Source organism: Macaca nemestrina, chromosome 5, assembly GCF_043159975.1.
Source record: "Macaca nemestrina isolate mMacNem1 chromosome 5, mMacNem.hap1, whole genome shotgun sequence".
NCBI lineage: Eukaryota > Metazoa > Chordata > Mammalia > Primates > Cercopithecidae > Macaca > Macaca nemestrina.
The window spans coordinates 110,270,543-110,298,231 of record NC_092129.1 but is presented as its reverse complement, the minus strand read 5'-3'; the positions used below and the strand labels follow the sequence as shown (position 1 = coordinate 110,298,231).

The window sequence follows — 27,689 nt, the reverse complement described above, 5'->3', positions numbered from 1 at the left end:
ATTTTTATCTTTTCTTCAACATAAAATGTTTGTTCACAGATTTTGCACCATTTTTGAACAGTTCACGTAAGTCAATGGGTGGTAACTCATGAGCTAACTGGAAGATGGGTTAAAACACTTTACAAAGTACTAACTTCTATTAAACGTTGTTTTGCTACAATTTTAAGTGGAATTGTAGTGTGTTAAAGTTGTTATATCCATACTAAGATATATTTTAATTTGAGATGGTGCTTTATTTGGATCACTCCAATATGTATATGTATTACAAAAAATCTAATGAAATTAATGTTTTATCAAATTACTTGCATTAAGAAAATGACTAGCATTTTAAGCTGAAAGAGTATACAATTCTTATTGTAGCAAAACTCTTAACATAGCAGCTGACCTTTTAGAATAAAGACTAACTTTTAGGTGCTGGTTTTTGGTCACTGTATTTTCAAACACTGATGGTGTCTGCATTTCTGTCTAAAGGTATTTTAGTTTTATAGATAATGTGATAGTGTATACAGGTTTAATAATGATGCCTCCTTAAATAGAGGAGATTATTGTTACGTTTATAGCTTCTTATGGTACACATTCTTTGATAATTTAAAAGCTTTTAGTCACCTTAGTGTACAGTAAATCTCTTATAGAATTAGTTGGGCAGTAATGATTTGGATATAATGTCACATTCATTTTCCAACTGGTTGGACCTTATGTTTTGAAGTGCTACTTATAATTTATAGGGCTGCATTTGAAGATTATACAATTGAATATGAGGGAAAGTTGTTTAGAATATTAGTTTCAAGCTTTTAATGTCTGTCTGTATCTTTGTGTTTTTCCAGATAAGTATTCATTTCTAGTCTTCCCCAACAAAATTTCAGTTCTCCCATTAGTAAGAGAAGCTATCAAAGACTTTCTATTTAGTTTCTTAATTTTATCCAGTATCTTAACTTACAGGAGACTTACTTCAAATTAAAAAGTAGGTTAATTAATGAATGACTATCAGTATCATGGTAAATTTCCCATAAACTGGACATTAAATTCTGATTCACTAGTTAAGATGGAGGGAAGGTTTTAAAATTCTTATTTTTGAATTAGTACATTTTCCACAATGTAGGGAGTTTTAAAAACTTAAAGTAGAAACACTGAACTGTAAGTAGCTCTGGGAAAACAGGAGCGAAAGAATAGATAAGCAGATGTCTGTTAATATGTGATGCAACTTTTAAAGTTACTAACAAAACCGGGCCTCTCGTTCCTTCATAGGCATATTTAGCTTTGCTAACTGCTTTTTCCTTTCTCTGGTTTGCAAAGAAATAAATTCAACTGCTATAAAGCTTTTGATATTTCTTGGTATAAAAAGTAGAATAAGAGTATTTTCATCCTTTCAGTATTTGCAAATTCTTACAAAAGCCATGTAGCTGTTCTCGACTTTATATCATATGTATATTTTACAGTATTTCTTTGACACACTTAGATTTTCATAGTGAGACTCTTAATTGAGCTGCTGTAAATGGTTGGTCCACTTTTGAAGTTCTGTGAGTATAAAACATATTAAACAGGCTAACCAAACTTATACTGCTAAAGATGTAAAGTCATTGCCCCAGGGAAATGTTTACGTTTGCAGATAAAGTAAAACCTAATTGTTAAGTAATGAAAATTGAGCTAGGAATGAAAGATTGATATGAATGAAATGCCCAGTACTAGTAGAAAAGCAAGGATTTTTCTTTTCTATTGACAAGGAGAATCAAATGTTACATACTTTGCACTTACTTCATTGGATTTTATTCCAAAAGAAATCTGATTTCAGAGTAAGTAATTATCTTTAAGGGAAAGTTTATGCTGTTATAAGGTGGGGTTTTTTTGGTCATATGGTTATCTAAATATTGTTAATATCTGTGTTATTTGATCATTTTAAATCCTAAAATTTGTTGGCAAAAGAAAAAAATTTTATATGACTTCTACTTTTTGTGGAAATAGTGATTAAATTGACAAATGTCTACATCCTTCAGATTTTTGAAATTACTGTTTATTTTGTTCTATCATAAATAGTCTAATAAAAGTTACTCGACCAATTTGAACTCTTTGGAGGAAGAATATAAATTTAGTGAATAATAGTAGTTTGTTTTCCTGATATATGAGTTTATTTTAGGTTACTGTTACAGTGATTTGTGGGAATCTGATAGGGGTTTGTTGCTGGTGGTGGTGGTGGGGTGCGTGTGTGTGTGTTTGCAATGCTAAGAAACTTCTTAAGGGAAAGAGAATTCTAAGAAGTAACACTCTGAATTTTATTAATTTGTAGGCAATAAATACTTGCATTTTGTTTTAAATTTACTATTAGGGACCTTTCTTCTTTTTAAAAAATTATTGCGGGTATATTTTAGGATCAAAGGCTCTTTTCTTTTCCCTTAAGCTGCTGGTATAAGTTTCCTTGTTCTGTGTAATAGCTCAGCAGAACCCAGCAGCTCAGATTCCTGCCAGGCAGCAGGAGATTGAAATGAACCGACAGCAACGCTTCTTCCGCATCCCATTCATCCGCCCTGCCGACCAGTACAAAGACCCTCAGAATAAGAAAAAAGGCTGGTGGTATGCCCATTTTGATGGACCATGGATTGCCCGGCAAATGGAACTCCATCCTGACAAGCCACCCATCCTACTTGTGGCTGGTGTGTATGATTCACATGAAAAATAAATTATTAAACAAAAAAGATCATAAACTCTCTGACTGAAACATTCTAATGTATAATATAATAATTTATTAAATTTCAGGGTTGAGGGATGGAGTCTTGTGGTTAAGTCATATTTCCAGTTCATTGAGGATTAACTCATTTATAAATGTGAAATTGCTTGGATTAAATTATGTTCTTAGCACATAGAAACTTGTCTGTATCCAAAAAACCTTTCCATTTGTGTTTTATCATATCCATTGATTTGTAATGGCTTGAAGAAATGTAGCATTTTTATTAACTCTGATAATTTGTTTGATCAATAGCAGTGTTTATTAAAATTGAAAGGGTCCTTGATGGGGGACAAATTTTAATTGTTTCTAGTGATTTTGTTAAGCAGATTTCCATCTTAGAGAAAAATAAAGTCTTAGGAAGTTTTCAGATCTATGAGAATTAATAGGTATTTCAGGAATACAATTGGTAAGAAATGGTCCTGAAGAGAGAGATGGTAATTTTCTGATATCTCACGGATACAGGTAAGGACGACATGGAGATGTGTGAGCTGAATCTTGAGGAGACTGGCCTGACTCGGAAGCGTGGTGCTGAGATCTTGCCAAGACAGTTTGAAGAAATCTGGGAACACTGTGGAGGCATCCAGTACCTTCAGAATGCGATTGAGAGCAGACAGGCTCGGCCCACCTATGCAACAGCCATGCTGCAGAATCTGTTAAAGTAGATGTTGCACACCAGCCTTACAGCTGGGAACCTTTGCCATGGTACTTAGGTAGGGTGTGTGCCCCCAGATTTAACCATTCCATCATCATGTTAGAGTTACTTCTATAAAGTGAACAGATTTTATTAATCATGGCTTTTGGTGAATTTAAGGTTAATTATGGTAGCAAATTTTGGACCTAAAAATTATTTTTCTGTATCCTGCTGTAACTCCTAAAACTCTCATTATTCTCTAACTATTACACTTGGGCACATTCTCATGTTTCTCATCCTTTGCCAGAAGATTACCTTAATCCATCATAATTGTTCTCTAGGAAAAGAGAACTTTTTTCAATATTCAAAATACTTTTTAAGGATGGCACAGTACCATATAACTGGAGTAATAAAACATGAGCTTACAGTCTTACAATAACTAAGCCACTTAAAATGATCCAGGCACTAATGTTTTGGTCTGAAAAGCTGTGTACTTTCGTTATGGACATTTTCAGAAATTTTTGGAAATTTCCATTAAAGGTGGAAAATCTATTATTTTCCTCCTTTGCAATGTCTTAGTTTGAGTGAAACACTTCTAAGTTCTACAATTCTAGAAAGAGCCTTAATGTATTTGATGTATTCTGTGATAAGAGGTACTAAATAGTATCCAGCACAGATTTGCTTTTCTTTGCTAGCAAAATGTGTGTTGCTGTCAGAATATTCTTTTTATATTCTATGGAAAAATAAAGGAAATTCAGATTGTTTAAATGCCTAAAAGTTTTGAGATAAGTTTTGTTTCAATTAGGAAAGGAAATAGATTTTAGGTGGCATAATGGCTTAACTGGACTGAATTCAAATACTCTTTCAATTTCATCTCAATAGCGATTTTTGTATAAGAATCTTGTCCAAGTTGTTCATTGATTTAGCAAGTGTTCTGCTTCCTACATCTTTCTTTTTAAGAAATTCCTAGTGTCTTTTTTGGCCTTTGAGGTTTTGGTAACTGTAGACCTGTTTCATAAGCTTTGTAATTCAGAAGTCCTTGTATTTAGTAAGTGCTTGTTTTACATAACTGATAATTTTAAAATGTTTTATTTGTGTGCTGTTAGTATTGATTCAAATGTCAGCAGCTTTAAGCCTAATATTTATGACTTTCATATTAGGAATTTAAAGACAAAAATACATAAAGGAGTTATGCTGACATAATTCTAAGGAGTTTTGTTGTATTTTAGAATAAAATTATAAAGTAAAATTATTCTCTGTACTGCTTTTTTCTCCAGTTTTTAGAGACCCTAACCTTTGAAATGAAATTCCAGTGATTTCTTTTTTCCCTAGAAAGATTACCTCAGTTAGAGAAGTATTTCCCAGCTGACTAGTGTTTGTGAGCCACAGACACTGTCTTCAGAATTGATTCTCTCATAATGTCTTAGTATAGAAATGTTTATTTATTATGATACATGCAAATGATTGTCTAGAGTTAAATGGTCGTGTCTGTGCTATTAATTGAGAATGCAAATGTGATTATCTTTTGAAGGCTGTATTACTGCATAGATTCACCCACCCTTGGGTCATTTAGTCCCTGTGATTGGTGACAGAAGGTGTAGCTACTGAAATAAATGACCTATTCTCTCTCTTCCATCTCTCGCCTTTAATTGGTGTTTTTATTTGTGTAGGATATAAGGTTTGTTCCTAACCAATAGTGAGTAAAGTTCTTGAACAAAATTTAGTAGCCAAATTGGTTTTTAATGACATGTCTCTTTAGTACGTTTTTCAGAAATAGTTTTATAAATCTTGTAGGTACATTAATAGGCACTAGATGGAAAATTAAAGAGTTAAACTTATTTAAATGAGAGAATCTAATGTTTTAAGAAATTTGTAAGAAACGTATCACAGCAAAGCATTGTTATAAGTGCTTAGTTTTTGACTCTAATAATTAATCCAATTATAGTTAATTTTAAGTGATAATGTTTCTAATCATGTCACATAGCTGTCCTAGAACTTATCTATTTAAAATAGTTTCCTGAGTTAATTTTGGCCAGCAGGGCAACTGCCCTAATGCAGATAGACTTACAGTAACCTACGTACAATAGATGCACATGCACAGAGATGCCCCTTTGCTGGAGAAACTTAGGACCCTGTCAGCCTTTTAAAGGAAACAGCAGGAATGGTGTCCTAAATGGTGTTCATGCAGCTGCTTTACCATGTTCACAGTCAAGCCCATGCATGCCAGGTTAAAACTGTGGAAGTCAAAAGTAAATTCACTCATATTTTAATCAGTCACTTTAAGTGAGATTTAAAATTAGAAGTTTAAACCACTGTGTCTAAAGAACTAATCTTTTCTTAATACCAGTTCCTTCCATAGCATATGCTTTGCAAAGGCAGCATGCATAAAATACTTAAAATGAGAGGACAGAATGTTTTCACACTTGATTCAATTATAATATAATTCCTAATTCTGGTAACACAGTTGAGATATGTATTACGAGTTATGGGAACTCATTGGGAAAAGGAAGTTACTCTAATTCGCGTACGTTAAGAGAATACTGAGTTTTCTTAGTTGTAAAGTTGGGGAGATGGCACCTTCTCAGAGAAAGGTGAAAATATGAGGAAGAAACAAAATAGTGCATGTAGGAGCACAGGGCCACACAAAGGCAGTCTATTGTTACGCTCATTCTGCTTCTGTCATGACTTTTCATAGGTCATTCTTGTGAACCATTTTGTTTTGCAAGCAACCGAGGGAAGATCATCTTAAGTGGAAAATCAGTGGTGGTTGTGAACACTTAGAGAATAGCAATCCACAGGCAAGAATAATGGTATTGTTTGTAGAGCTTTATTAATTAGATATTTTTTAAAAGACATTTTCAGTCACAAGTTATTACTATAGTTCTCAGGGTATCCAAACATGAAGATCATTGTTTTTTTTTGTTTTTTTTTTTTGTTTTTTTTTTTGTTTTTTTTTTTTACCTGAAGTAGCTTAAGAGTACTTGGATCAGTAGAATAAATATTTATTGAGTCAATCAGTCAGCCAATTAATATCATGTTAGTGATAGACCTGCCTCCTTTTATGGAAGAGGTAACAGATCCAGAGCGGTCAAGTAATTTAGTTCTAGACTGAAAAATATATCAAAGCCTTTGCTCCAATCATATGTAATAAAAAGAACCAAAACAAATACTTTTTAGTAGCCCCTGTGGATTTACAAAGGGTTGCCTCTCTGTCATTCCACAAATTGAGAAGGTGTGACAGGTCTTCCCTATTTATCATTACCAATAATAACAAGTATTGAGAGTTTTAAAATTTCTCCCAGAAGATAAACTAACAAGGACGGAAGGACAGAGAATATCTAAACATGAGAATAAGAATATGTTGGAGTGGGGGGAGCAGTTGTAACAATAAGGAAAGAAAAGAGCAGCAGTGGAAGAGACAGGTTGTGTGCCCCTAAAGATTCTGCACCCCTAGTTTGGAACCACTGATACATTTTAGGACACAGAGCACTCGTAGATCTCTACTAAGTTTTAGAATGAATAATGTGTAATTTATAGGATCAGAACCTATGGTTATTAAAACTTGGATCAAGATACGCTCAGTGTATACATTCTTAGCATATAGGAATGGCACTGCCACACTGGAGAGGGTCAGCAGTAAATAGGCGTTCTGTACATAAGCCTCATGGAAGGGTAAGATGGAGAGACTGGCAGAGGTAGCGCCTACTCTGCTGAGACCGCATCTTTGAGTACGCTTTAGTTCAATTCAAATCAGTGTATTCTTTCCCCATTGCTAACCTAATATATGAAGCAAGCTTAGCTGTCTCAGAAGTTTTTCAAGAGATAATCAGGAATAATTAATGCACATTCAAAAGGAGAATCTTCAATACTAATTTGTTTTTTTAAAAATAGATTTAGGGCCGGGCGTGGTGGCTCACACCTGTAATCCCAGCACTTTGGAAGGCCGAGGCGGGTGGATCACGAGGTCAAGACTTCGAGACCAGCCTGTTTCACCCCGTCTCTACTAAAAACACAAAACATTAGCCAGGCGTGGTAGTGGGTACTTGTAATCCCAACTACTCGGGAGACTGAGGCAGGAGAAGCCCTTGAATGTGGGAGGCAGATGTTGCAGTGAGCCAAGATGGCGCCATTGCACTCCAGCCTGGGTGACAAGAGCGAAAGTCCATCTCAAAAAAAAAAAAAAAAAAAAAGATTTAGGGGGTACCAGTGCAGTTTTGTTACATGGGTATATTGCACAGTGGTAAAATCTGGGCTTTTAGTGTACCTAACACTCAGATAAGCATACATTGTGCCCAATAGGTAATTTTTCATCCCTAAAGCTTTTCTCCCCCTCCCACTCTCTGGAGTCTCCAGTGTCAGTTATTCTACTCTCTGTGTCCATATCTACACATTTAATCCTGATTTGTACCAAGTAGCAGCTTACCTTTAAATCACAGGTTTATAAGTTGGTTGTTTTCTTTTTACTTATGAAAATTCATCTTGTCAAACTGTCAGTTTTTCCTCATTTCATTAAAAGTGTATATCTAATGCTTTCTCTAAAAACTGATGTACTGGAAATACAAATAAATAAATGCTCCCTGTGTAGAATTTCCACTTGCATCTTGTGCTTTCAATACAGTTACAGGGTGTCATGAACAGGTTGTAAATGGTGCACTTATTGCCATGTTTTAGATGGAATAAGTTGGAGAATTCTGGGCTCCTGAAGCTTGATCCAGTTGCCAGGGCTGGAAGCGCTGTGTTAGGTGGCTGCAGGACGAAGCAAGGAACTCAAGGCGATTGAAACTTCTTTGAACATTGGCCCCAAATTTCCTATGTGATCTCCATCCAGGAAACAGGCAGGACTCTGTGTGAGTGACAGCTACTTATTTTGCTGAGATTAGAGACACACCAAATTTTGGCTGCCTTTCTCCAGACCCTTACTAATCTGTGAGAAGACACAGGATGTAAAAAGTGGGGACCCAAAGAAGGCTCCTTCTCCCTAAGGCCTTGAATATAGCTGGTCCATTCCCTGTGTCAAGAACCTATCATGATCCTGGTGGGTCCTCTGAGAGTGGAAGGAGACTTTGGCTGTCTCACCTCATCAGCTCTTCCCTGGCTGGTTGGAAAAGACCAACTCAAAAGAGGGGTGATCCAAAGAGTGAGAGACACTTACCACAAAATGGGACCCTCCCCACAGAATATAGGGCTTTTACCTACTTATCTTTCTCCATAGAAAACTACATTTCCTATACTAGTTAGAACACAAGCAGTATAGGGAATGAGGAATACATTATACAGGAGTGATAGTGATAGATCCTTTTTTCTCCTCATGAAATGTTTTCATGTACTTTTGGTCAGCCTATCATGCTTCCATCATTTGTTTTCCTCTGTGAAGTTCCAGGGATATGGAAGTGGGTAGGTACACCTCTTGCCACCAACTCTTGCCACCATTCTTTGTTCTGTGGGACCTTGTCATCATATTTCACCTTGAAGTCCTTGTCCCACATTATAGATCTTCACTTTGGTACGCACACACCAAAGTTAGGGTGAGGAAGTAGTTAATGAAGTTATTATAGGACGACATTGTTCGTCTGTGGTGGAAGACAGGACTGGTATGGGAATGGTGATGAAAGCTAGGTGTTTGTAACCCTTATGGGGCACTACCACTTCCCAAAAAATTGTCTCCATTATTGAGAACATTTTGTGTGTGTGTGTGTGTGTGTGTGTGTGTGTGTGTGTGTGTTTGAGACACAGTCTCACTCTGTTGCCCAGGCTGGAGTGCAGTGGTGTGATCTTGGCTCACTGCAACCTCCACCTCCTGGGTTCAAGTGATTCTCCTGCCTCAGCATCCCGAGTAACTGGGACTACAGTCACATGCTACCACACCCAGCTAATTTTTGTATTTTTAGTAGAGACGGGGGTTTCACCATGTTGCCCAGGCTGATCTCAAACTCTTGACCTCAAGTGATAGACCTGCCTTGGCCTCCCAAAGTGCTCAGATTATAGGCATGAGCCACTGTGCTTGGCCTGTTTTTATTTTTGAAGCTTACCATTAAATGTTGCTTTTTGTATTTGCTACTCTGTTGTCTTTTGGCAGCATTAAAATTTTCATGCTTAAAATCATTTATTGAATATATAAAGCAAATCTAGAGAATACTAAAACATAGGCTCATTAAAAACCTATGAGTATAGCGCTTTTACTTTATTGAAATTAAGGTTTTGCAAATATATCTGATATTAGAACATTTGAAAGAGATACAGACATTCATTTTTTATTAAGCAGCTCATTAAAAATGGACTGAATTGGATTACATTGATGCCAGTCTAGGTATACACACACCAAAACTGGTACGAGGAAGTATTCTGGTCATTATAGGAAGACATTGTTAATCTGTGGTAGAAGACAGGAATTGATTATGTCATATAGTACAACTTCACCCTTCTCCCAATATACCGTCTTCTTTAAAAATAGCTTTGTGTAGTAACAAGAAAAGTAAGATTTTCCATGGTATGTATATCTGAACCTCAGTTTCTTTTAAAGAACAATTCAAAGATTATTGGCAACAAAACAGTCTACTATGTAAGCAGTAGTTGCGTATAAAACTAGTGTGCCTAATAACTGCATACTGAGGTTTGTGTTTATCAGACATTGTCGTGTGGAGCATATATACACTCACTACAGTGCCTACACACTACATACATTCATGCATTTGAGAGACCTGCATCTCCCTGCATAGGTAGTCCTCTTTTAAATGTACATTCTAGCATATAAAGAGTTTGCTTCCCAATAAATTGTTCAGTCCCTAAACAATAAGTAAGCTGTGCTTGTTGCAAATGATCTGTGAGTAAAATTTTCAGGGAAGCTGGAGGCAAACCTGGTTTACGATCACTTTGACTATCGTCCAAGACTAGTAAAAATGTATTTCACTGATTGCATTTGGGGTTTTAATATAAGTGTCTTTTTCTTCAGAATTTACTGGTTGTCAAGTATATGACTCTTCTATACTTGAAATATGGTGTGTGCTGATAGTCAGTGTTGACTGTATGCCTGGATTTTGATGACCAGTGAATATGCCAGCCTCCCATTTTCCTTGAGAAAGCAAATCTCTTGAGATAGCCTAAATTATAATTGTACATTTTCAGTTTTTAATTTCCTTCCCAATCTTGATGGTTAAATTCTTCATATTCTACGGTCAGTAATTCAGAATTTCTTTTACTGATTACCTGAAAGAGAAATAGTTTTAAGAACTTAAGAAATGCCACCCAAGGTCAAACCAATGGTTCATTCCAATATTACTGCCACTAGTAGATAAGAGGATGTGCTTGCCATTTATTTTAGTATTATTATTATTATTATTTTTTGAGACAGAGTCTCGCTCTGTAGCCCAGGCTGGAGTGCAGTGGCGCGATCTCGGCTCACTGCAAGCTCCGCCTCCAGGGTTCACGCCATTCTCCTGCTTCAGCCTCCCAAGTAGCTGGGACTACAGGCGCCCGCCGCCACGCCCGGCTAATTTTTTTTGTATTTTTAGTAGAGACGGGGTTTCACCGTGTTAGCCAGGATGGTCTCGATCTCCTGACCTCGTGATCCACCCGCCTCGGCCTCCCAAAGTTCTGGGATTACAGGCGTGAGCCACCGCGCCCGGCCCGTGCTTGCCATTTATGACATCTTCTTTGACATGTTGAAGATGGCCTCTAAATATTCTTAACTTTATAACTGACTAGAAATGTACTCCATGCCCTCTTAAGCGTATTTAGATTCTCAGGTTGACCCATCTCATGTAGCAGGAGTGGCAGATAGTCTGTGAATGAGCCACCATATTCCTATTCAACCATAGTAGACACCGTTAATGTATTACAGCATGCTTCCTCAGGGAACTCATGTGTCCTCTGAATGTCCGTCAACACAGAAATCCACCTAGCCAGGAATAATTAGCACTGATACTTGTTCCGGCCTTGAAGTAAAATGTAGTTCTTCAAGTTTACTTCCTACTGTGAAAATTATCACTTGCTTTTATTTATTTGAAATATGATCCATAATTCTATCTGGTACTTCAGGATTTAGTTGGACGTTTTGTCAATATCAGATCCTGTGTCCTATTGTCATCTTATGGCCCTAGTCTAAACTTTTTTTGTTTTTCCAATTTTCTTTGTTTCAGGAAACTAAAGTGGCACACATTCCCAGTGTGCACTTGGATACATAAAATTATTATTAGCATTTGGTGTGATTACCCCAGTATCCTTGATCATATATTGACTGTGATAACTTTTGTAGGTGCAAACTTTGAGGCATTTGTTTTTATCCAGCACTGTAGACTTTAGATAGACATTGGCTGATTATCACCAATTGTTTCTATCAAAGACTATAATTTTTGAAAATGGGTAGTTTTAGGCTAAAGATTGTCCAAGGTTTTTTTCCCAAAGTTATTTTTAAAAACGATGTCAACTATATATAAATTGCTTATAGACAAGTTATTTTCCTTTGTAAAATAAAATTATTTTAGTAAAATAAGTTGATTAAGTGAATATTTTTAAAGAGACATCTAGGACACTGAAAAATATCTGAAGATGAACTTTTATGAATTTTTTTAAGTTACTTATTGTTCACAAATCTTGTTTCTTCATATATTCTACATATTTTTCCTTTAGCTGATTATTATTTGAAATTGAAAGTATATAAAATTATTCAATGCTAGGAATATGTTGTTATTGTAAAGATTTCAACCTTAAAATATACTTGATAAATTATATGTATATTTTTATAAGAAAAGGTTGGGAATATTATAAAATACTTGGATTGGTTTTGTTATTCTGTTGTTTTATCTACACATTTCGGTTAGTCCCAGCCTTCTGACTCTAGAAAATATCCTCTTGCACTAGAAATATCCTTTTGCACTAGAAAATATCCTCCCCTTAAAACAGTAAATTAAAAAGTATCTTGCTTATTTCTATTTAAAACAAGAGGGACAGAAATGTTTTTAATTTCCTTCAAAAGTCAAGTTTAGTAATTACAACCAACTTATAAAAGAAAGCATGATTTTACCTTGTTATTTTGTTGATTTTGGAACTTTTTAACACTAGTTTTGTATGCTTGATTTTCAGAATGATCTGGCAACCTACAAAAGAAAGCAAAAGCATAGTATCTTGTTTCTTGGGCTTATCAACATTAATAGTAACTACATCTTTCTACTATTTTAATTTTAATATCATGACAAGTGAAAATAGATAACATTTTTGCAGGTGTCTTCCATCTGAGTTGGAAGAAGTGTGCTTTCAGCATTTACCCCGCGTTTTGCCTTTTAGTTGGCTTACTATTTCTTAGGCAGTGGTCTCAGAAGGACTGAAGGATTACAAAACATAGATTTATTTCTCAAGTCAAGTTCTGAGTTGTAGTTGCTGAAAAACAACTCTGTAATAGCATGTTGCTAATAAAGTTTAAACCACAATAAAATGTCACCTTATTTCAGTTAGAATGGCTATTATCAAAAATCCAAAAGACAACAAGTGTTATCGAGGATGTAGAGAAAAGGGAACCCTTATATCCTGTTGGTGGGAATATAAATTAGTACAGTCATTATGGAAAACCGTCTGTAGGTTCCTAAAAACATTAAAAATAGGACTACCATATGATCGAGCAATCCCACTACTGGGTATCTAGCCAAAGAAAATGAAATCAGTATATCAAAGAGATATCTGCACTCCCATGTATATTGCAGCAGTGTTCATAATACCCAAGATTTGGAGTCAACCTGTGTTCATCAATAAAGTGTGATACATATGTATTACATATACAATTATAAAATTACATATAACTATAATATATAATATATAACTATAATTTATATATAATTATATATAATATATACTATATATAATAGAATGCTATTAAGTCATTAAAAGGATGAAATCCTGTTATTTGCCACAACTGGATGAACCCAGAAGACATTATATTAAGTGAAATAAGCCAGACACAGACAAATACTGCAAGCTCTCACTCATGTGGAATTTAAAAAGCTGATCTCATAGAAACACAAAATAGAACAGTAGTTACCAGAGACTGGGGAGGGGAGGGAGCATGGTATCATGGAGAGAGATTGGTCAATGGGTACAAAGTTACAATTAGGTAGGTGGAATAAATTCTGGTGTCCTACTGCACAGTAGGATGACTGTAGTTGATGTATATTTCAAAATAGCTGGAAGAGAGGATTTTGAATGTTCTTACTACAAAGAAAGGATAAATGTTTGAGATGATGGGAATGCTAATTACCCTGATTTGATCATTACGCAATGTATATATGTATTGAAATACCACACTGTACCCCATCAATATGTACAATTGTGTGTCAGTTAAATTTTTTTAGAGAAAAAATAAACATTTTTAGACTTTTCTATATACATAATTTCTATTGATAGTGTATATGCATTTTACATTTTGTGTTTTTCCTCTTTGCATTATAAAATGGGCATAATATTTAGGAGCTATCTTCCTATATATATTTCCTTATTAAACTTTTTTTTCTCTCAACATCTGTTTATTACAATTTCAGGGAAAGGGAGAAGGATGGAAAATTTCAGTCCTAGTGCTCGGTGAGAAGAAGGCAGAGGAGAGAGGAGGAAAAATACAGTTTAAGGAGGTTGAAACCAGGAGCAGTGGCTCATACCTATAATCCCAGCACTTTCGTAGACTGAGGTAGGAGGATTGAGCCAAGGAGTTCAAGACCAGCCTGGGCAACATAGTGAGACCCTATCTGTACTTTTTTTTTTTTTTTTTTTTGAGACAGAGTCTCGCTCTGTCACCCAGTGGAGTGCAGTGGCTTGATCTCAGCTCACTGCAACCTCTGTCTCCCAGGTACAAGCGATTCTCCTGCCTCAGCCTCCCGAGTAGCTTACAGGCACACACAACTGTACCCAGCTAATTTTTGTATTTTTAGTAGAGACAGGGTTTCACCATGTTGGCCAGGATGGTCTCGAATCCACCCACCTCGGCCTCCGAAAGTGCTGGGATTACAGGCGTGAGCCACCGTGCCAGGCCTGTATTTATTTGTTTCAAGGAAATTGATTAACAATTTCATTGTTCCCTGTCCCAGCACCTAAGGCAGCATTTTTGGTTCCAATTTGTCCGGTTGGGAGACTTGGAAGCTTTGAGAATGCCAGGGAAGGGGCAGATGCCTGGGATCAGAACTAAGAGATCACAGGTGAGGGGAATATGGAACTAGAAAACTTCCAGAAGAACTGTCAAGACCAGAAGAGCCATACCTCACTATATGTTCCAAGCGAACTGAGTTGTCTAAAGTGATTGCTCAAATCATTAATCAGATAAGTTTGGACTACTTTAAATTGGACTATAAAAAATCCCAACCTTTTCCTCCCACAAACCTACTCACTAACCAAACCTACCCACTATTCAGTGGAGAAAGAGCTCAAAAGGGAGTTGGTAACAACTATTGAGAGAGAAAAAAACTAGACATCCTTTTCTCCATTTGAGGTGTAGCATGTGAGTGAACCTGTGACTTTGCTGTGATTACAACAAGCACTTCCATATGATTAAAACATCCTCATGAATGTCACTTTGTACCATCATTTACTGAAACTGTCCCCTATATTTAGAAACAATTTTCATTATTACAAGTAATGTCACAGAGAGCATATTAGGCCTATTAAATTAGAGGACAAAAGTGAGAATGTTAAGACCTGAAAAGGAAAAGTCAGAATCTACTCTGTTAGATTTAGATCTGCACTTTGTTTTTGTATATGCATACTGATAATTGTGATTAATAAAAGCCTAACTCATTATACCAAAAAAAGGAAGTTTCAAGTAAGTTCCTAGTATGACAGAATGTATGTATATGACATCCAAAATTGAGGGAAAGGTAAAAATGTATGGAGTATAGTTATAAATATTGGATGGAGGAAAAGAATAGAAGGAAAAATAGAGGTGAAAGTGTAATGAGAAACAATGACAAGTAACTGAAGTAATGGAAACTGCTCTTTGTGTGTCAGTGGTAGTCTTCTCAGGAGGGCACTTGCCCTCAGTATCATTTCCCCATCTCATCACTTTCAGGTAGAATAACAAAAACAGCAGCTAAATTTACAGTTCTTTAGAGAACGCTGTTTTCAAAGTTGCAGCACTTGGTGTTCTCACGGATTTGCTTCTGAGTTTAGGTTTAAGTGCCAGGTAGGGAATCTTAGTTTTTCCTTACAGGGCTACCCTTTGTTGACAGAAACAGCTCCAATAATGCTAGTAGTGAGTAGCTTACACTGAAAGGCATCTAATTTATTCCTTACCAACACCCATGAATTTATTCCTGTTATTCCCATTAGATAGATGAGAAATTTGGAGCTTCAGGGCAGGGGGTGGGGAAGTGGCTTAAAGTCATACCTCGTTGGGGGCAGAGCTCTTAAATTTGGGTCAAACTTTAAAGCCTCTAATTATAACCAGTGTCTTATCTATGGTTGATTGGGTTTTAATTTGTCAGCTAATCCTTATATAAATAAATTTCATCACATAAATGATGGCATCTTGGGACGAACAGAAAGAACTGATGGGAGGAGGAGCAGGTCACGGAGATGCACAAGGGATCCTCAGAGCACTGCTGTGGTCCTGTTTCTTCATGGGAATCTGTCTGAAGTAGCTCGTAGGGGCAACAGGGGTTTGTCCTCATGCTGAGGATATCAGGGGTTAATACTTAACATTTAAACAGGAATATTCAGGAAGTGGAAAAGGGCAAAATTGGGGTGATATGGGAATTTTTCCCTTCTTCCTGAAGAAATTAAGCATCTTTCCCTCCCTCCCTCCCTCCCTTTCTTCCTTCCCTGCTTCCTCTCATCTATTGCCCAGCATCTAGCAGGGTGCCTGGCACATGGTGCTGAAAAATGTTCATTTCATTCCATTAGTCTAAGGAGCGTCAATTTTCTGATGTAGTTGAATCCCATGTTATGTCCCAGAGACAGCCACAGGTGGAGGAAGTAGAGCACCACCAACCTTTTTGAGAGGTGTTTATTTCCAGATCACCTTATGCCTTGCTTTACTGATCTCACTTATGACAACCTAGAATTAAAGTAATCTTTCTCACTGAAGAAAGAGAAATGTTTAAAATTATGAACTTTACAGCCATCTGAAATACCAAATAGGGCCGATTAAAATAAAAACGGAATACATTCCTGTTCACAAAAGCAGTATACAACCCTCTTCTTATTCACTTTAATCCAGCCTTGTTCATTGACCCTTTCTTTCCACCCCTCAACCTTTCTTTTTTTAGATGGAGTCTTGCTCTGTCGCCCAGGCTGGAGTGCATGGCGCGATGTTGGCTCACTGCAACCTCCACCTCCTAGGTTCAAGCGATTCTCCTGCCTCGGTGTCCCAAATTACAGGCATGTGCCATCATGCCCAGCTAATTTTTGTGTTTCTGTAGAGACGGTGTTTCACCATGTTGGCCAGGCTGGTCTCCAACTCCTGACCTCAGGTGATCTGCCCACCTCAGCCTCCCAAAGTGCTGGGATTACAGCTCCCAGCCCAACCCTTCTTTTAAATTACACATGTGGGCTGGTCCGAACATAGTGAGTTCTCTCAACTGATTGTTTACAGTCAACTGCAAATGGAAATGCTTGTTCTATTTCTTTCCCTCTTCTTACTACTGCACTTGACTAGCCTAAAAAAAATCTACACAAGTGATACATGAACAGATTCTCATTATTAAAAATCCCAGACCTCAATTTCAGTCCATTTCATTGTTAACTGGAATGATAGTTGTGTACCTATTCCACATTTTTGCTATGAATTCACTTACATGTTAGATTGAACCATGCAAAACTGCCAATATTTGATGATTTGTGACTGACAAAATGGCAGTGCCATATGGTTGAACCTAATATACTTAAAGTACAGTATTGTTACTAATTTATTACATGTACAGGATCTTGTATGCTGCAATTTGCTTTCTCATTTAATGACATGTTATTTTTCCCTCTATGGCAGCTCCAGTAGAGTTTTATATATTGCTGCCTTTAGCTGCTGTGTTTCACAGTAATGTACTGCGCTCTAGGTTAACCATTTCCCTATTGATGGGCTATACAATTGTTTCATGACTCAAAGCAGTAACGCTGTGAACATTTTTGTAAGCATATCTTGGTGCACAGGTGTAACTATTTTTGTAGAAATAGTTGTCTAAAAGTAGAGTACCTAAGTCAAATTTAAAAGTTTATAGATAATGACAAATTTCTTTTGAAAAAAGGCTTTTCCAATTTGTATATGCACCAGCAATGCTTGATGGAACTTGCTTTCCTCCATATTCCCACACTGAGTATCATCAATCTTCTCGTGCCAGATTCAAATGGTATCTCCTTATTGTTTTTGGATTTCCCTGATTATAGTGAGATCCAGAATCTTCTGTATTTTACTGGTCATGTGGGGTTTCTTCTATGAATCACACCTCTGTAATTTTTGCTCATTTTAATACTAGGATGTTTGTCTTTATTAATACATGTGGATGTTCATCCTTTGTAATATAGGTTGCATTATATGGAAACTTTCCTGCTCCCTTTTTGCTCATAAGGCCACCTTCATAACACCTAAAGTCTGGTTTCTGAATAGAAAGCCATTTGTATCTTGCCTCCTTTTCCTCCTTCTAAAAAGCTTCTCTTAACCTTTCTGTCTGGAAATGAAGGAATGATTAAACACATCATAACATATCTAGAAAATGGACCATTATGTAATCAGTAAAAATGATGCTACAAAAATATTTCATGATATGGGGAAACATTCTAAGTTTAAAAAAGAGGACTATAAAACAAGAAAGTCTGATTCTATTGTGCTTTAGAAAATTCCATATAAATCAATTTTATGTGAACATGAACACCAAAAGATAATGTGTTGAATTAACGGGATTTTTATTTTTTGCTCACAATTTTCTATATTTCCCAACTTTCTTATGATGAAAGCTATTATGTTTGCTAATGGGAAAAATCAAATTTTATGCACAAATACATCCCCAATTAAGGTAGTAGACCAAGTATTCAGTCTTTTAAAGCTGATACAAGTTTTTTCTTCCTTCCCTATTGGTCTTTAGGAACTCTTGCTGGGAAGCCTGGAGCAGGGTTCTCAAAGTGGGGTCCTAGAAGCAGCAGCATCAGCCTTACCTGAGCCCCATCCAGACCTACTGAATCAGAAACAGGGCATAGTAAGGCGCAGCCATGTTGTTTAAACAGGCCCTTTTCTGGGTGATTCCTATGCTCACTAAAGTTCAAAAACCGTGGGTTGAAAGGACCATATGAATTTACTCTAATGATGGGTTTCCCAGAAGGATGAGTAATGAGTTCTTGGGTCTGTGAAGTTAGCATGCTTGACCCACCTGCATGGAGCTCCCTTTCCCTGGAGGACCTCGCATTCCTTTGTGCCAGGGCCACAGAGGCCCCGTTCCAGACCGTCCAGGCCCGCCTGGCTCTCATATCCTGGTTTGCAGCGACACTCCACTTCCTCAGTCCATTCGTTCTTTACACACTGGGCAAATTCACCGCAGGCCAGGAACTTGCAGGGATCTGCTTGATCAGCTGTAAGAAATGGGGCAGATGTTAGCGAATGTATGACTCTCTCAGCAATGGAACTGGCAGCAGTCAAAGGCAAGAGACCAAATATATTTGCTATTACCTCATTTTGGAGTGGGTTGCACAGTTGTGATATCAGACTGGAGGGAAAAGAGAACCACACTCTGTATCTTTGAAAAATGAATTTACAGATACAAGTAATATTATATTTAGCTCCAAATATAATTATTTACAATCTTCAGTGTGCATCTGAATCATCTGGAGGCCTTGTTAAAACATATTCCTGAGCCCCACACTCAGAGTTCCTGTGCAGGCAGCGTGGAATGGGGACTGAATTCTGGCTCTAAAACAGTTCCAGGTAATGCTGATGCATCTGGTCTGGGGAGCACATTTTGAAAACTGCTGCATTAGAGAATTAGGAATGTTTTGTTACTTAGTTTTTTTTTTTTTTTTTTAAGTAAGCATTTATAAAGCAGTAAAGTCATCATTTATGTTCATGGCTTTGAGAACTCAGGATGATTTCCTGATTTCAAATATAAATTTATCTTGGTCTCTTGCTAAGGCCCTAATGTTAGGGAGTCATTCTTTTGGATTAATTATTTCTTCCCTATTAATATTTAGACTCTCTTCTTTCTTGTCATTAATTGTTCTATTTTACTCTATTCCTAATTCTACAGGGTTGTCTCCAATTGTTTGGAAAGTGGATTAGAAATCAAGAGAATCTCAGATATTTAGCTCTGGAAGGCCAGTGGCCCCTGCCTGCCTTCTTTATCCTTATAAAGCTGAGCACATTGAACTCTCAGTAGAGAAGCAACTGGCCGGAGTCCCAAAGGGCTGATGGCAGAACCAGAACAGGCCTCTTGTCGTCAGACCACTGTTGTTTCTGCCCTGGAAGGTTTCCTGTTTAATCACGTCAGCCACTTACTTTTCAGATTATTCTTTAACCAAATACCTATTATGTGCAAAGAACTAGGGAACAGGCAACAGTAAAGCCATTCTTCCAAGAAATTTAGGGGAAGTAAGTAATGCATACAAATAATGCTATACAAGAAGCCCAATATCTTGTAGAGTACAGATCTTCATTTTATTTTATTTTTTGAGATGGAGTTTTGCTCTGTCACCCAGGCTAGAGGGCAGTGGCACCATCTCGGCTCACTGCAACCTCAGTCTTCTGAGTTCAAGTGATTCTCCTGGCCCAGCCTCCCAAGTAGCTGGGATTACAGGTGCCCGCCACCATGCCTGGCTAATTTTTGTATTTTTAGTAGAGATGGGGTTTTGCCAGGCTGGTCTCAAACTCCTGATCTCAGGAGACCTGCCCACCTCGGCCTCCCAAAGTGCTGGGATTACAGGTGTGAGCCACTGCACCTGGCCACCAGCACAGAGCTTTAAATAAGCTCTAGGGAAGATCATTTGGAGAAGAGAGCATCATGGAGGGGATCGCTTTGAAGTGAGAATTTAAAGTGAGTTGCATTTGTCCATACAAAGACTAGGAAAGACATTCCAACTGGAGCCAGCAGCATGAGCAGAGCCACAGAAATGGGAAAGCAACAGAAATGAGAAGAGAGAGCAGAGGGAACCCAGTTAGGAAGGAGCAGAGACTTGTGGATGGAAAAGAAGGGAACTAAGACTGGAAAGGTAAGTTAAGGCCAGTATCTAAATGCAGTGCTAAGAAATTTGGACTTTAGAGTCAGATGGGAGCCATGGAGGATTTTTGAGCAGGGGAAGCATATGATCAGAATTGTGCTTTACAAGATACATAAATAGAAAGGATTTTTAGAATTAGGATGACCAGATATCATCCGGTCCAATATTTCCCAAGTGGTAACATTTGCTGAACTTAATTCAGCAGGATTTGATAAGTTTTACACTAAAAAGAAGTTCAGTGACTAAGTTTTTAAAAATGCTATGTGAAATAAATATAATAGATTTTTCTTCCTTTATCTTGCTCTTTCTTCTTCCAACCCTAGCCCTTTCTCTTTTTACTTTTAAACTTCTTAGGGTTGTTAATAAGCTAATGTCTATTGTGAATCTTTGAGGGGAGAACGTAATCAGCTGCTTTGCCATAACTTCCTTTAGCTCAGCAAGGAATGACCTATGCATCAGTAAAGCGCATAGTAGGCAACATTGGAAAAACAAATTTTTCCAAATCTGGGGGCCCTGAATTGGGTATAATTGAAGAACAAATTCAACCAGTTTATAAATTGCGTGCTTTCTCCATGTTATTTATTCAGGACCAGTCTACAGAGAAGTAGTAGGAAACTTTAAATCGCCAAGCATAGGTTTTGTTTGTTGTGTACGCCTTCATGGGTACAAGACAGCTAAGACAACCTTCATTCATTCAACAAATACCGACTTAGCCTTTCAAAATCTGCAGCTCTAAGAATTTCAGACCAACTGATTGTTTTAATGTTTATTTTTATCAATATATAAAATTTTACATTTCAGGTAGAATTTTAGAGCTAGAAGGTATTTTAGAGACCTTCTCGACTAATTGCTTCACTTTACAGATGAGGAAGCTGAGAATCAGTGATGTTACCAAGGTCATGCCTGTTTGTGCTGAAGTCCTCTGACTGGTCTCACCCCCATCCCTTCGTGGACTGTGGGACAAGTTCCAGGGAAGGGCAGAGCCCCAAGGAGGAGCTGTGGGACCACTTTGCTAACATACTGGCCCTCTTTGCTAATATGGCAAGTGAAGGCAATTAGAATTAGAGTCAAAACAAGAGACTATAACAGTAATTTGTAGAGCAACTCACACTGCTTCCACTCTTATTACCTTAAACATATTTTCCCTAGTATTTTCATGATCCTCTTTACTTTCATGTCATTTTTCAAGGGACACCTAAAACTTTAGGCTTTAGGCAAAGACTGAAAACTGGATGTGGGCTGATTCTGGGGAGACAGAGCCATGGAAGGGATAGAAAAGATTGGCTCTATGATAGATGAATGGAAGTTTAACTAGCAGAACTTTTGTAAGCAAACTTTTCCCTATGTTGTTATCATTGTCTTTATTTGCCATATCCCAAAGACATTTTTCCTTAGAATAATGAACTTATTCATGGGTAGGCCATACCAATATTTGTTTCTTCCTTTTGTTTTGAGATGGAGTCTCACTCTTGTTCCCTAGGTTGGAGGGCAGTGGCACCATCTCGGCTCACTGCAATCTCTACCTCCCAGGTTCAAGCGATTCTCCTGCCTCAGCCTCCTGAGTAGCTGGGCCTACAGGTGCCCTCCACCACACCCAGCTAATTTTTGTATTTTTAGTAGAGACGGGGTTTCACCATGTTGGCCAGGCTGGTCTCAAACTCCTGACTTCAGGTGATCCACCTGTCTCGGCCTCCCAAAGTGCTGGGATTAGAGGCATGAGCCACTACGCCTGGTCTCTTGTCTCTTCCTTAATACATCCCAGAGCATGTGTACAAGACAAATTAGTTTGAACTTCCTACTCTTTGCTATTGATTTGATCAATAATAATAATCTATATGCTATGCTGCAACAACTGGAAATGCTTTGTTCTGAACGTGGTTGAAAGCTTGGAAAGAAGCGGGCAAAGAGACTAGAGCTCAATAGTAAATTTGGGAGAAAAAAGTAGATGCCATTGTCTAGAATATTTTCAAGTCATGATCAAATTGTGTTTGGGTCCGAGGAAGTGAAATCCTCATGATTGGTGTGTAGACAAATTGGTCTATAATTGCCTTTGCTGCCTGGATTTGTTTGAATTCCCTTCAAACTATTTATTTATTTATTTTTTTTTTTGAGATGGAGTTTCACTCTTGTTACCCAGGCTGGAATGCAATGGCACAATCTTGGCTCACTGCAACTTCTGCCTCCCAGGTTCAAGTGATTCTCCTGCCTCAGCATCCCTAGTAGCTGGGATTACAGGCATGTGCCACCATGCCTGGCTAATTTTGTGTTTTTAGTAGAGACAGGGTTTCTCCATGTTGGTTATGGCTGGCTTTGAGCTCCCGACCTCAGGTGATCCACCGGCCTCAGCCTCCCAAAGTGCAGAGCTTACGGGCGTAAGCCACTGCATCTGGCCCAAACCATTTATTTTTACTGTTGGTACTGTACAGAGATTTCACCATGATCCTGTACCACGTTTAACAAATACATAGTATGGTTTGAGGCATTCTCTGGGCTTACTATAATTGTTTGCTGGCAAAATGACTTAGCTTTCTATTCTTAAGCCGTGCGGATAGCTCTTCTACACAGCATATTTGACAGTCTCTCCATAGAGGCAGTCCAGGGCATTTGACCTCGGCAAGCAGATCTGTGTCAGTGGCTGCTCGTTAGCAGTTGGTGTGAAGATCCAGATCCAGCCGGGCCAGAGGTCAGGGCCTAGTCTACTAGCATCCCAGTAGATTCTGGCTGTATTCAGAAGAGACATGTCATTGCATTTCAGGCCTTGTCCCTGGAGTGTCCCTGGGGATCATGACCCTGAACTTCCAGCTTCAGTGGAAAGGGCAGTTATTTACATAAACAAAGAGCCCACACTTATCAAGGGCCATTATTTGTTTGGTACAGTGCCGGGCACTTTCAACATGTGTCTTCAATCATATTCACAGCAGCCTCTCAGATCCATATGGATATTGCTGACATCATTTTCATCGGTGAGAAAACGGAAGCCCATTTTGGCTAGTTAGTATTATCCAAGATTAACATTCATATCTGTTTACAATGTTTGGCTTTTTAAATCATTCTAGAGGTTTTCAAATATGGGGTTTCCAGGAGACACCTCAGGACTCCAAGGGGCTCATAAGGGATGAGGGAAAAAGAATGAGAGGCCCCCTGCCCCAACACCGGCATTGCCATTCTCACTCGCAGACGTATCAGACTCCATGAATGCTTTCCTTTAAATAAAGCTCCCCTAACTAAACAAAAGCTCAAATCCATTGTCTGCTCCACCCTTTCATGAGGCAGAGTGTTGCTTGTAGAAAGTACAGTCTGATACTACAGTGGCTCCAACCTTTTTTCCTGTTGTTTAAATATGACAGAGATGAATGTGTCTTGAAGTAAGTGAGCTGCCATGTAGGGCTTGGAAATATTTGTATCATTCTGAGATTTCCAGTGTAAGCGCATTGGATGTAACAGTTTCTCCCCTGGATTTACTTATATAATGTCTTCTGTGTGCATTTCAAAGGTACTGAAAAGCAATTCCAATTGGTGACTGAGGAAGTTTGTTTCCCAGCTCTCCATCAAGTGATCAAAAAGAATTTAAAGATGTCCCCTGCCTGCAGGGAACACCTTGAGGCATTTTACAGTCAAAGTTAAAAAGATCATGGTCCTTGTCACCAAAAAGTTTATGAATTCATGGAGATCATAGGTCCCTGGTGGTCCAAGACTGCCTCTTTTTCAAGCCTCTTGTTTCTGGTCCCAAGTGCACTTATGTTTGTCAGGCCTGAAAATAGGCTTTCCCTGTCTGCCAGACCTCAGAGGGTCTCACTCCCTTTTCTCCAACTCAAGATCGTGCCTTCCGAGACACCCCCGCTCCAGCCCCGCCCCTTAACCTTGACCTGCTCTTGCCGCCTGTCCTACTGGCTGCGTGCTAAGTGCCTTCATCTCCCTAACATTTATCATATCATCATCTCCTTCTTTTGCGCTGTCCCATTTTACTCACGTGTTGGACAGAAAGCGATACATCTCCTTTGATTGGATCCTGTCCAAGGGCAAGGTTTCAGCTCAGCTTGCCTATAAAATTCAGGCTTCACTTTGACTGGCAGGGCTGAGGTCCCGCTGAGTCTCTTTCGTGGACGTTTTTTTCAATGCGGTGAAACCTAAGTCTCGCTAGATGGCGCTCAGTAGCAAAAGAAGCAAGAGTAGACTTCGGATATGACATTTTAAGCACCCCAGCTGATTTCTGACTTCTTAAAAACCACTGCGCCTTGCGTGTTGGTGGAGGGAAGCGAAGTCTGCAAGGAATTCACGCGGTAGCAGGAGCAGCTCCAGGGGACCGCTGAGAGAGCCATTATTACTCCGTGATTACAGCGGCAGATCGGGCCTGCCTGGCGGGGGTAATGTGGTGGAAACTCCTGGATCATCTTTTCCCATTTCAAAAAGGCAGAGCTAAGACTCTGGAATCCAGACGCTTCCCGCGCTGCCACGCCCTGGCGCCCAGCGTGACAAAACTTCACGCCTGAACAAAGTGACAGATTTTTGGTTGCATCGGCGCGCCTCCTCGCCCTCCCCTTCCCCACTTATCACCAAGGCTTTGTGGTCATGGTTTTGTTGGTGGCGAGGAGGTGAAGGGGTCATTCCTTTGCCTGGGGCATCAGAGAAAGGCAAACTTACGCATCACAATCAATAGCAAACTGCAGGAGGCACAGCTTGAGGGCCCGCCATGCTTTTAGGAGCCCACGAAAACGTTTCGTTAAAATCAGAAGAAAAAATTAATGCAACCCATACTGGATTATATTCATTTTTGTGCTCACGAAGTTCAGGTATAATTTTAATATTCTTTATTAATAGTCATGAAGGCAAAGGGCCTAGAGCCCAGGAAGTCTTAATGAGGCCCTGGTAGTCTGGCAGTTCTCTTCTCAAGGCGTGAACATCACTTTTACATAGTGCTTGGGTCTTCGTGTTTAGTAATCTGAATAAATATGTCCCTGTACGGAGGGTTCATCTGAGATGTAACACAGGGACCTCACAGCTTCCACCAAATCCTGAGAAGGTTGTGGGATGAGTTGTACGTTCAGAGAGAGTGGATCTGCTCATCTTTTCTACCAGTGAAGAAGCCTCAGGAGAGGGCCCTATTGGGGAAGGCCTGGCTCCCAGAAATAGTCTGTGGTCTTGGGAACATAGGTTAGCATCTCTGGCTCTCACTTTTCTCTTCCATAAAATGGAGTGTTTAAATTAAGTGATCACTAATGTCCCTCCAACTCAAACATACGTCTCCCATTCTGCATGTTCTACGGCATAAAGCCAACGGAGGTGGCTCATGATACCTCCAGAAATGCTGATGCAATTCAGCGATTCAAAGAAATCTTAAAATATGTATGTTTAAGTTATTGTTGATTGCTTCATTACTTTATTGTTATAAAATGTTTGGCTTATGGCTTATTGCTGAAAGGCAGGTTAGAGTGAGAATATTCAATGATAAATAGCACATAGCACAGCACCATGCACATGTTTGGAGCTTAATACACATCTGTGGAATTAAGTTAACAGGAGTTCTTTCCGGTTGAAAGTGGCAAGTAATGTGATAGACTTTAGGTTTCATTTCAGTTCTCCACCACTCTCAAGAACCACCACCACAGCTGTTTATAGTAGACTCTCAATAATCCTTTTTTGTGTGAGTGGATATATGAATACCCACACACATCTTGCCCTGGATATGAGGTTGAAGAATTGTCTCAGCTTTCAGTTATTATTATTATCTGCCGAACAGCGGTGTTCTGGATGGATTGGTGCTAGGGTGGTGGCCTAAGTGACCCAGGATCTGCGGGTGGAGGGAGAATTCTGATACTAGGGGAGCTGGGAGAAGGCTCTGCAGCTGGGCTAAGGCCCAGACTTGTGTAGAGGGGTTTGCGTTAATGGGTTGGGCAGAGAGCTCCAGGAGCCTCTTAAGGAAGCTCCATGCAGTGGTTGGAATGTGGAATGAGGGCACAGATTGAAACCCTGGAGAGAGGTGAAATGTGGCAGTCTAGCCAGTGTTGGGGCCTCTAGTGAAGGCAAGTGTCAAACAGAAAATCTGCAGTGCTGCGCATCCCAGGAGGCAAAGGGCCAGTAGCATGACCCCAGGAGACAGGGCCAGGGACGTAGGAGATGAGGGGGCAAATGAAGAGGGGAGAGGCTGAGGAGAATCACCTGGAAGGAGAATTCCTATGACTGCTCCAGCTGGGAAGGGACACTCTTAGCAGTGCATATAAAGGGGACTCTTGGGCACTCAGAACTTTTGTTTCTGAGAATAAACACTTTTTTTTTTTCATTCTAAGACTATGACAAAATATGACAAATTTCATTTGGTGAAGTGTAGAAACTAACAGAATTCATTTAGGATTAATTAAACTGAAGTGTGTTATCACTTTTTCTAAATAAACAGCTTCTGTAAGCCAGTTAGAAGGGCTTATAAGTTTCTTTTTTGTGAAGAGGTTATAGGGTAGAGTTGAAGATGGCACACACATCAGGCTTTGAATTCCATCTGCAGTGTTTGGTAATTGACCAGCAAAAGACAAATTACTTATTCTTCTCTGAAACACAATTTCTGCAACTGTATAGTGGGGGAAAATAATATCTACTTTGCATATTTATTAAGATTAACACTTGTGTCAATAGTAACTATTATTGTCATTAGTTAAGAGTAACTTTGTCATTATTGTGATGAGTGACATATACCACTTTTTCAGAGCTGTCGAAGGTCTTACAAATTATGCCTTTTCCAGGGAAAACAAGCTTGTTGATCCACATTGTCGTGAACGCATCCTGGCTGTCAGACTGTAATTAATTTCAATGTTTACCATTTATCAGCCTTGAGGGCTGTCCATTTTTGAGGAGGCTTCTTAGGAATTCAAGGAGAGAATAAGTTAGATGTGGTTTTGCATTTCTGAAATCTTCAGCCTGCACAACTAACTGGCATAAAAGCCCTCCATGCTTCTGAAGAATTTTCACAGCAGCCTAAATGAAAGACGACTCTAGTTGCTGGAGATGCTGGCAGAATACTGAGCAAGCTGTGATTTATTCGGGTTTTCAGTTGATAAATCACAGGAAGTTCTAACACTGGTTTATACTTTTTATATCACAGATTCATTTATCCAGGGGTTTTTCAAAAGGGGAATGGCACACCTAACGCAGTAAGAACAGCATGTCGCTTCTCCTACATGCCTGCACTTC

At 38.7% G+C, this 27,689-nt stretch overlaps 2 protein-coding genes across 12 annotated transcripts in view; one reads left to right on the top strand and one right to left on the bottom strand.

Annotated features, from left to right (window-relative positions):
- The window catches only part of LOC105479431 (myosin VI), a 162,227-nt gene extending 157,242 nt beyond the window's left edge, over nt 1-4,985 (top strand). For 7 of the 10 annotated variants that reach the window (XM_071096822.1, XM_071096824.1, XM_011737381.2 and 4 more), the window contains 3 exons: nt 40-66; nt 2,427-2,645; nt 3,182-4,985. In XM_071096822.1, coding sequence (XP_070952923.1) covers nt 40-66; nt 2,427-2,645; nt 3,182-3,381 — 446 coding nt within the window. In that variant the 3' untranslated portion in view covers nt 3,382-4,985. The remainder of the gene's footprint in view (nt 1-39; nt 67-2,426; nt 2,646-3,181) is intronic. The other 3 variants (XM_071096823.1, XM_071096820.1, XM_071096826.1) reach the window with 1 other exon arrangement.
- A 4,863-nt stretch (nt 4,986-9,848) lies between these two features.
- The window catches only part of LOC105479430 (interphotoreceptor matrix proteoglycan 1), a 144,844-nt gene continuing 127,003 nt past the window's right edge, over nt 9,849-27,689 (bottom strand). For both annotated transcript variants that reach the window (XM_011737379.2, XM_071096827.1), the window contains 3 exons: nt 18,674-18,872; nt 12,370-12,442; nt 9,849-10,553 (listed from right to left, as the gene is read on the bottom strand). In XM_011737379.2, coding sequence (XP_011735681.1) covers nt 10,476-10,553; nt 12,370-12,442; nt 18,674-18,872 — 350 coding nt within the window. In that variant the 3' untranslated portion in view covers nt 9,849-10,475. The remainder of the gene's footprint in view (nt 10,554-12,369; nt 12,443-18,673; nt 18,873-27,689) is intronic.